The following is an 11,042-nucleotide window of genomic DNA, read 5'->3' on the forward strand; positions in this document are numbered from 1 at the left end:
TAGGGGTTTGTGGGGAGGTAATAGCGGAAATAAATGTTGCCCATTTTAGATAAATCCCATCTGTGAGATAATATCCTTGGTTATAGGTATTTTCATTCACAGTGAAATTAACTTGTGGAGCTCGACCATTTAAAATATCGTCAAAGACAGGAGAACGTTGAAGAACGTTGAGAAAATTTGAATTATGAGATGTCAGAAGATTAGATTTTTGCATGACAATAATCTATAGCTTTGCAGATATGTATGGCTTTACAGAAAAGTTGACATATGAAGTAGATGTATCAATGCATGAAGTGACTACACACTGAAATTTGTTTTTTGTTTTTTACAACTACTAATAATAATAATAACAAATTAATAATAATAATAATAATAATAATAATAACAGTCATAATAATAGTAATTATAATAATAACTATTACAATATGATTAAACATTAATTAAAAACATTAAAAAAAACTAATACATTAAAAAAATTAAAAATAAATTCTAAAATATAATATATTAAAAACATTAAAAAATAAAAAATAATACATTAAAAAAATTAAAATAAATTCTGAAATAAATAAAACATTTTATAAATATACATTAAAAACATGAAATAAATAAAACATTAAAATAACATATAAGATGAACAACTTCATAAGAACCTATTACTAAATTCCTCTCTAAGCTACTTGTAAATTTCTACCTCAAATTCATCAAGGTTAGGTTTCATCATCAACATATTTAACATTTTGAACTTCATCTCCTCTTCCTTTTGCCTTTTCCTTTCTTCACCTAGCTCTCGGATTAAGTCAATCATTCGTTCTCCTTGGTCATACCTCTTGTCACTACATTCTTCAAGAGTTGTATTGAACGAATTAAGGTTTATAGATGAAGACGAAGAACCAGATTCCATTTCTAGTCTCTTCGTCTTTTTTATGTCATCTGGTCGAGTTCGTGGTTTTCCACCTTCAACAGTTGGTGATTCTGGTTCAGATCGTTTTGCACTTCCTCCGCTTTCAGCAGGTAATTGCATGACCTCATTCGGATCCCATTTTGGAAAATTTTGCGTAACTTCAAAACAATGTTGCAAATGGAAATGTTTACCTTTCTTCGCCATTGCAAAAGCATTGTGTGCACGTTTTTCAACATCTGCATCTGATTGTCCACTCTTCGGATGTCGTATCTCGTAACTGTATACCTCTACCCACTTGTTTACATTAAAATTAATGTGATCCCAACGTTGTTGTAAGGACTTAGTATTCCTCCTCTTCTAGAGCTCATCAGGATTTGCAAGTCGTGCTTGTTCGTACAATTTACCAGTTGCAACCCAAAATCCAGCCTTAGCCCTTTTTGTATTTTTTGTAACATTTCCCCAGGCGTTGATGTAAGCCGAAACAAGTGCGTTATCCTCTACTACACTCCATGAATTCCTCGGCATAGTCTCTTCAGGAGAAACTTCAACGACAACATCATCAAGATCCTTAGATGCTGCGCTTCTCGTACCTCTTCAGTTGGAGTTGCGTTTGTGCTACCATCTCCTCTCGGAGAATGGTCCATAGGTTGGGTAAAATGTTGAGACATGGGAAATAATGGACTATCTTGAGAAAAATGTTGGTGATATTGGGTTGTATCATTTGGATTCATTGGTCGTGGTTGATTACCAAACCATTGTAAGGCAGCTTGAAATTGAGGATTATTGAGGATATTTGAATCAAAAGGAGGATTATTTGAATTATTTTTAGAGTTTGGAATATGTTGAAAATTCAAATTTCTTCTTAAATTTGGATTATTTCGATCCATATTGAAAGATAAAATATAATGACTTTAATTGAATATGAGTGAGATTAATAGGAAAAGGAGAGAAAATATGGAGAAAATGAAGATTTTAAAAATATGGCAAATTTAGGTTCATTTTATAGAGAAAAAAAATATATAAACTTTGGTGTTTTTTTTTTAAAAAATAAGTTACCGTTTTTTTTATTACCGTTTGAATAATTATAACCGTTGTAAATGTCAACCAATTAGAAAATAACAAATGTCAGCAAAAGCAAGCAATACGTGGACCCCTGCCAGCCCGGCCGGCCAGCAGGAAGCTGCCACATGGCACTTGCTGGTCAGGTTTTCTTTTTAACTTTTTTTTTTTTTTGTTTTTTTGTTTTTTTCCCCACCTTTTCCAATCCCCTTCCCCATCTCTTCTTCCTCTTCCCATGGAGCATTCACCATCTTCCTCTTCCTAAGAGGATTCACCATTTGAACTCTACAATCAAGGGGCTTCCTCTTAAGAGGAGAGAGAAGGCTAAGAGGAGGGTGAATCCCTACCATTGTGCATGCTCTAAAGACTATATTTTTATGGAATATTAATGAGTTTTTAATAAATTAATATTGCTGGAATTTTATTTTAAGCACTACTTTTGTGTTTTAACAAAAAGGGGTAGATTACGCATAAGTAAAGAAGGTTTTAATTGGTTTTAATATAATTTTCAGATTTATTTGAGAGATTTAAATCTTAAAAAGTGTGCTGAAATTTTATATAAACACCATGAATGAGGTTTTATTTTTGTGGTTCTAATTACCCACTTAAAGAAAGAGTTTTAAAGGTTTTTAACCAAAATTTCAGCTTATTAGAGAGTGTTTAAAGTGTTTAAAAGTTGCTGGAAATTTGTGTAATCAAGGGAGTAATTGAGTTTATATATTTGGTATTGTAGGAGACTTTAAGTTGAGTAATTTCTAGCATTGTGGCTAGTTGGAAGGATGATTTAAGGTACGTTCGCGTACTTGGTAAAGTTTAAGTGTATAGAAGCATGCTAGGCTTTGTTAAATTAATTCCAAGTAGTATCATGATAGGTGTTGGATGGAATTTATTGATTGGATTGATGTTGGTGAATGATTTGTGATGTATGAATTATTTATGGTGAATTGGTGATTGAAATTAATTATATTGGCATGTGGATTTGAACCATACTTTTATTATTGGCATGTTAGAGAGCATGTTTAATTAAACTAAATGTTTAATTTGGTTTGGAATATGGAAAAAGAATTTTATTATGGTTCATATAATTTTTATTGATGCTATAAGCATGAGGAAGGAGCTATTTAAGTGTCTTTGTACACGAGGATTAAATTATATTTTGGTGCCTATGTGCACTTAAGGTGTTTCTAACACCGAGGGATAGGATTTATTGCGCACTATGCGTTTAAGGTGTTGTTGACACTGAGGTAGTTTAAAAAGGGTTCAACATTATATTTAGGATAATTTGTAAATTACCACCCACAAAATAGACCAATTTTGATATAACCACCCAAAAAATATTTTATTTTAAATTACCACCCATTAAATTAAAAAAACGCGCAAATTACCACCCATTTAGAATTTTCGGTGGAATTTCTGTCAGTGGGCCCCACTTTTTTTAATTTTCCTTTTTTTTCTTCTATTTTCTGGCTTTCTCATTCTCTTTCCCGGATTTTTCACTCTTCTTCTTCCTACCTTCTTTCTTTCTTCTTCCCAACCACCACCACCACCACCACCATCTCTTCTTCCCCAATTCTTTCTTCTTATATTTGGAGCTCCGATGCTAATTACAACGAACCAGCCACCACAATTAGCCTCCACCACACAAATTTAGCCACTAGAACAAAACCAAACTGCTACCCTACTCCTCCACCATACACAATAACCCCTGCCTACTTTCAACTTCAACTAACCACCACAATAAACACCCTCGACTCCACCAGTCAGCCTCCGTCTCCATCCAGCTCACCCACACAATCCGCGCAGCCACACCACCCTCATCACAACAGCCACGGTACCCTACAACACCAATAGCACCCCTTGCACCTCCAACCTTCTGCAATTTCGCACACACCTGACCACCTTCGCCACCTCACCTGCTCCACTTTCACCTTCCTAACTCCACAAACCGCAAGAGCAACTCACCATCGCAGCTCCTCCACTTATCCAGCCACCCACAACCGCTGTCACCGCGACCAGCACTAGCACCTTGCGGTTTGTGGGTTTTCTTCAATTGAATTGGGGGTTTTCTTAAAATAGGAACCCTAATTTAAGAAAACCCCCAATTCAATTGAAGCATGAACCCTAAATCGAATTGAAGATGTTCTTTGCCAAATTGCTGCAATTAAATCCCGGAATTGGAATAATTGGTCGCCGAATTGCTGTTTACAGTAGGCCAATTGGTGATTGCGGGCTGCAGAGGTTGCCGTATTGGTGTTTACAATAGGCGAACTGGTGGTAATTATGGTGGCTGAACTGGTGGTTGTTTGTTGATGTTGTTGTTGCGGGTTGTTGTTGGCAGGCGCGACGGGGCAAGAGGAGGGGAAAGGTGGAGCAATGGTGGTGGTGGTGGTTGGGAAGAAGAAAGAAAGAAGGTAGGAAGAAGAAGAGTGAAAAAATCGGGGGGAGAGAGTGAGAAAGCCAGAAAATAGAAGAAAAAAAAGGAAAAAAGTAAAAAAAGTGGGGCCCACTGATGGAAATTCCACCGAAAATTCTAAATGGGTGGTAATCTGCGCGTTTTTTTTAATTTAATGGGTGGTAATTTAAAATAAAATATTTTTTGGGTGGTTATATCAAAATTGGTCTATTTTGTGGGTGGTAATTTACAAATTATCCTTAAATTTATGTGGTCACTAAATGTTCAAGAATTAAATTGGTTAATTTGGTTGCTTGAGTGAATTGTAATGTTTGGTTGTGTTGTGTTGAGAGTCATCACCAAGTCTAATAACTTGTAAATAACGTAAAGTGAAAGAGATTACGCACCAAAACTCTTGGAACGTATATACCTTGAGTATGAACATATGGGGGGAGTTATGCGACTTTATATTTGACCATAACTTCTACTGGAGTACATGACGATGTATTTTCCTCTTTTTATTATGGGCAGGAATTTCGCCACTTACGAGTGGTTATTTATACTCTCACAGTTAGATCCCGTGTTAGTACCCCTTTATTGAGGCAGGTTAGGGGGAAACCCGTTTGATGCGTAATCAAGCTAAATAATTGGTCTAATTATTGGTCTAGTTAAGTGTTGAATGTTGTATGCTTGTAAACGGGTGCAACAAGGTAAGTTGTGTGTTGATAGGATGAAAGCATGTTAGTGTGTTCTTGTTACGCTTATGTACTTAGCTTTGCTGATTGTGTGTGTTGCATGTTTGTTTGGCCTTATCTTTACCTTGGCCCTACGACGACCTATTTCTAATGGCGAGTAGTGGGGACATGTAGAGAGAAGTTTTTCAGGTGATGAAGCGTAATTATGATGGGGCATGAGTGAATAGCGAATCATGCTTAGTTCTCATAAGAATATGATTTGTGTATTGCTTTTAATTATTATTATTTATGTTGATTGTGAGACTAACGCAAAAAGGATTTTCAAGTGTTTTGGTTTAAGGGCCTACAATGGTTCCAAGTTGTAGGTTAACTTCGTTTGACCTTGTTTGACTTCTACTTTTGTTTGGTTTGACTTTTGAAGTTGATTTGATTTTTAAATAGTTTTAAAGATAGTCTTCAGCTGTGTGTCTTTGGTAAATTGCCTTAGCCCTTTTCACGGTGGCGGTAATATCTTAGATTTTCCTTTTTCGTATTTTTTAAAAGGGCAAAACAGAGATTATTAAAGGAAAATAATTTCTAGGGTGTTACAAGTTAATGCCTAGAAGTGAAGTACCTTTCAAGATTGTTGAGAAGATCAATGATAGTGCATACAAGCTTGAACTTTCGGAAGAATATGGGATAAGCGTCACTTTCAATGTTGGAGATTTGGCTAAGTACATTCCGGATGAAGAACTTGAAGATTTGAGGACAAATTCTTTCGAAGAAGAGGAGGATGATACGAGGACGAACTTGGAAGATATGATAAATCAACATGAAGAAACGTTAGCCCTCAATTTGGACTCAAATCACGCAATTCATGGTCACTTCATGGGTCATCAATGTAAGGCTACGGTTTGCCTTGTAGCCTTCCTTGGTTTAGCTTGATTTCGGAGTCTTCTTTACTTAGTTTATCTAGAGTTTGCTTACAAGTTTTTACCTTAGCTTTCACTTGAAAGGGTTTTTCTTGTTTTAAGCACTTAGGATTTCTAATTCAATTAGGAATTGTTTTAGTTGAATAAGTTCCTAGATTGATTAGGACTTGTTTTTAGCTAAGCGAGTTTCTAAGTTGATTATGACTTGTTTTTAGCAAAGTGAGTTCCTAAGATGATTAGGAATTGTTTTTAGTCTAGGGGCGTCAATAATGAAGCTTGGAGTGATTAAATAACTAAATCAAAGTTATCCTAATGGAGTTATACAATCCGTGGGATTTGTTTAAGGGTTAGAGTTTTAATTCTAGTGGGTTTAGGATAGTTGAGTCTAGTCTATAAATAAGCGACTTGTAATCTTCGAATTATTCAACAAGTTTAATCATACAATTCATAATAATTTGCTTATTGCTTTTGTTTAAGTTGGATTACTTAAAGTCTTGATTGGTGGATTCTAATTTGCTGTTTTGTTTGTTTTAGTTAAAATAAACATCTATGTTGATTAGTTGGGTAGAATCTTATTTAATTAATCTAAGTTTCTTACTTAATTCTTGGTGAATTTTCTGTATAGAGTTAAGTTTGATTCATATCTTCTGTGAGGCTTAGTTTTCGGACTACAAATCACATTATTTTCACTCTCCTCAATTTCATCTTCATCAATGGATGCCCTAGATCAAGTTTTCGATCCTTTGAGAGATTTCGCTAAGGACAGCGTTCGTCTTGTTAAGCGTTGCCACAAACCCGATCAAAAAGGTATTTTGATTTAATTTTCTCTCTTCGGTTTTTCTTTCTTTCTTTTTTTTTTTTTCTTTTTTTTTTCTGGATCTTTTGATTGTAATTTTGATTTTTGAATTTGGGAATTGTAGAGTTTACGAAGGTGGCTTCCGTACTGCTGTTGGATTCGTTGTAATGGGTTTTGTGGGTTTCTTCGTCAAGCTCATCTTTATCCCGATCAACAACATTATTGTTGGATCTACTTAGATTGATTGGTAATTTTACTTTTCTTTTGTCAAAATTAGATTTGAATTCGATTTTATATTCTTGTTAAATGTGGTTGAATTTGATCGATTTCTATATAATCTGGTATTTGGATGGATGTTGCAAGAGGATTTGGGTTAAATTATGTGTTAAAGTTTTATATTGTTGCTGTTGATTGTGAGAAATTAAATGAGAATTGGGAAAGTTTGGAAATTTATTAGTAACGAGTAATGATGTTTGTGTTAAATCATTGACTTATTGTATATTATGGATTTGTTTGATCGTGTTAGAACGTGGGTTTTGAGACGGTTTAAGGCTGTTCTAGGAAAAAATTACTGACCGAAAGCTTCCAAGATTTGTGATTAAGCTATTGATAGATGTTTGGAAGTTGGAATAATATGGTTTCAAAAGCTGAATTGTATTTTAAAAAGCTTTAGCTTAACATGCATCAAGCTTGAATGTTTGGCGGTAGCAAAGTAAACCATTGGGGTGCACTATTTCATCTACTCGTTCAAGAAACTGGGGTGAACTATGGTATCTACCCCGTCAAAGAAATTGCATTGAATAATGTCATCTACCTATTAAAAAGATTGGTGTCTTAGCTTGTGAGTTGAATTAGAAGTTCCAAGGTATCTTGGATGTTATTGCTTTAATACTCGCAGACTAGCTTCTAATTTGGGTTGGAATGGATTTTGTTGATGTTTCGGTTAGAGATGGATCCTTAAGAAAGCAGTAATGTTGTTTGTTTTGTGCTCTATTATCTTTTATGAAGGTTTTTGTTGATACATTATTTGAATTTGGTTGATGATTTTCTCCCCTATTTTCTTTTCAATTATACAGAATGCTAGTTTCTGGGAGGCCATTGACTTTGAAATATAACATTAAGAATTGAATTCATCTTAGGGTAGTTGAACATACATCTCTTTTATCTTATTGGTGATTTTGACAAAAATTGCAACTTTTGCATGTAGAAAAGGTTGAGCCTGATTTCAACATAGTGAAATATACTAGGAAAGAGCTTTCCAATTATGCTTCTTTTATCCCCAGTGTTAAACTGTTAATGTATTAATCGCATGCCTGGGAAACTGTACCTGGTTCATTTAACTGCTTTTCATGAAAGCAATATATATTATAAATAGCTGAGGTAAGTGTTTAAAAGATGTTGAATATTACTCAACTTCACCAGATTATTCTTCCCACTTCATGCAATACTTGTACTGCTTTTTATAAATCCAATATGAAAAAGATCTTCGAGCCCAGGTAGCTCTACTGTCCTTTTATATAGAAGAATGATGTGACTTTTCCCGTATATCCCATCTCAGTATTTTAAAGCTTCTGTCAAGAATTTCATTGGTGTGACCTGGTTACATCTGAGTAAATTCTATGACCTGGGTGTGAAGAGTCTTTGTAGCAATGAATTTTCTTTTTGTTGATGTTCATGTATGAAATAGCTAAAATAGATCTACATGCATAAATACCAATTTTTTCTATGTGCTAATACTCTGTATTATACTGGTTTTAAGTCTTTTAACTCACCCGAGGTGTCTCTTCTACTTGTTCTATGCACCATACAGTTCTGTACTTTGTTGATTGTACCTTTGTAAATTAACCCCTTTCTCTTGTGCAGGCTGCAATTTCGTCTGTTAGAGAGCAACAAATGAAGAGAGAATGGACATCAAATGCTTCAAGATTTATTTTGACGTATATGTTAATGTAGACTAAACAATTTCTTGAAGTAGAACTCGTTTTACAGTAAGGATATATTATGTACTTTTGCCAGGCTATTCAGTTCCTCAATGCCAGTTCAACTTTTATGACCTACTTCGTATGCTGTTACTCTGTTAGTATCTGACTTTTGTGTGCCTGGAATGCCCAGTTTCCTCCTTTGCTCAAGTTTCTGGCGGGATCCTAAATTCTCAAAATTAAACTAAAATCGTGGTTGTAAATTGCCACCTCTGCCATATGCAGGGCAAACAGAAGATTAGTGCCATATCAATGTATGGTAAAGTGTTAAACTTGGCTGGGGAATTATCTTTAACAGTTCTAACTTCAATAGTATCAATACATTGTGAGTTGAGAACTCTTCAAGAACTTGCAGAATAAACGTAAAACTGAAATCATTGAAATGTGATACAATAAAAATGCTATACATTTCAGTAATTTAGATCCAATGTTCCAAATCTTCCTCCAAAAACCCCTTGATTGTCAGCTGCCTTTCGATTTAGAATTGGCAAATAACAATTCTAACAGCTTTATATCAAAGTAATACATATCCGCATTTGTGCAAAAGATCTACAATACATTGGAGGGTAAACTTTTGATGTGGTGACAAACTTAGTTACAACAACTAATTGAAAAACCATGCCAAAAAGAGGTTAATAGGATGCAAAACCAAGTTTTAAACCGACTAAGTAGGTCATCAGCAGACTGGATTCTCATCAGCATTTTCAGCGGGAGCAGATGCCAGAATTAGCTGTGGTTCAATAGAATATCCTTCCCTTCTTGCCTTCTTCTTCTCACGCTGAAGCCTGAAAGCCTCTCTTTTCCTTGCTCTGTAACTGTTCGGGGTTTTCAGGCTGTACTTCTCGTGGGTAAACACTCACCTGGCACAACCTTGATGTCAATTGTGTGAACTGTGAGTGTTACAGATCATACTGAAAATTGCTAAAAACTAACCTTTTTCTTGTCAGGACCAAACTTCTCAAACTTCACTAATCCATCGATCGATTAGAGCAAAGATTGTATGGTCCTTGCCGAGTCCAACATTCTTTCCCGGATGGAACTACAATGAACAAATAAATCAATATTGTGGCATACAAAAAGTCTAGTCAGCATATAAAGAATTACAGTCGCACTCAATGACTATTTCTCTTATGATTAGTTACTGTCTTACTATTCATAAGGATTCATCTTTGTGTTGTTTAATTGGTGCGCTAAAGAGTTTAAAAATGCTAACTGGATAGACAATGTGCAAGATAGGATACATTGCAATAAACATAGCACCGTGAAAGCAATTTCACAATGCTTCCCTAACTAAGAACCTACAAATCAACAATAAGAAAGTGTTCTTCACCTCACAACGGGACACCACCTACACAACAGATTTTTTTTATGGGCAAATCACTTAAATTTTACACGTCGGTTCTTAACAGACTATTCCTACAATCACGAATAACTAATGAACTCCAAATTATAGTTATTCATAGTTCAAACCAGCAAAAGAAGTGCCAAACCTCCTAATGAATTGGTATTTACTGCAGGACGATTCGTGAAATTAGCATCATAGAAGCTATGGCAAGATAATAATCCACTCATCTACACTGAAACAATTCTGCAAAGCTAAGTTCTGCACTATCCAATAATCTCTCCCATTTTCGCCTCCACAGATTTGCATACAAAATATGCAGTAAATTATTTGATGGGAAAGTCTTTAAAACTATCTCCTCTTTTCACAGCAACTTGAATTAGATCAAACAATACAAATAACTCAATAAACCATCACAAATTCTCAATCTCATCAAGAGCTATCCTATTTCCAGAAATTTTCATACTAAGCAAGAACAACAATTATATATTACTCCATCTCACTACTATACCAAAATTGCTACTACAAACTTACAAAGTACTGGCCCGTTTATTTGTGGGCTAATATTGGGCATCAAACATTTAAACATAAATTCAAAGCTTACAAAATTATTTACTCTCCTATCCCGGTCTGAGATGATGTTAACAAGACCCCACATGAATATATTATCATTTATAGATTATCGGGAATTTATAGTCAAAATTTTATAAGTTTGACCCATAAAATTGTAACGGGGCAAAAAATAAGGGACGGAGGGAATATGTATCAATAAAAATTTATACATCGAAACGAATTTAGCAATATTTAACATGATTTAATGAGAATTTTTGGTCAAAATTACTTTTTTTTTTTATCTGTTATTCTTTCAATTTTGTGCTACATCATACGTAAAGATAACTTTTAAGGCCACTACATCAATAGTTGCTCCTAACTTCATTCCCACAAAACCACAATTAAACACAAACTC

General features: G+C 34.7%; 1 protein-coding gene and 1 pseudogene across 1 annotated transcript; one reads left to right on the plus strand and one right to left on the minus strand.

Annotated features, from left to right (window-relative positions):
* The first annotated feature begins 6,053 nt into the window (after window positions 1-6,053).
* Window positions 6,054-7,001, plus strand: LOC110716047 (protein transport protein Sec61 subunit gamma-1-like). Its single transcript, XM_021894682.1, is given in 3 exon segments — window positions 6,054-6,765; window positions 6,879-6,893; window positions 6,896-7,001. Coding segments are annotated over 3 exon segments (207 nt in total). The 5' UTR covers window positions 6,054-6,671; the 3' UTR covers window positions 6,994-7,001.
* A 2,249-nt stretch (window positions 7,002-9,250) lies between these two features.
* On the minus strand, window positions 9,251-10,305 carry LOC110716067 (annotated as a pseudogene).
* Window positions 10,306-11,042: the final 737 nt, after the last annotated feature.

The sequence above is a fragment of the Chenopodium quinoa genome, unplaced genomic scaffold (genome assembly GCF_001683475.1).
Source record: "Chenopodium quinoa cultivar QQ74 unplaced genomic scaffold, ASM168347v1, whole genome shotgun sequence".
In the NCBI taxonomy this organism is placed as follows: domain Eukaryota; kingdom Viridiplantae; phylum Streptophyta; class Magnoliopsida; order Caryophyllales; family Amaranthaceae; genus Chenopodium; species Chenopodium quinoa.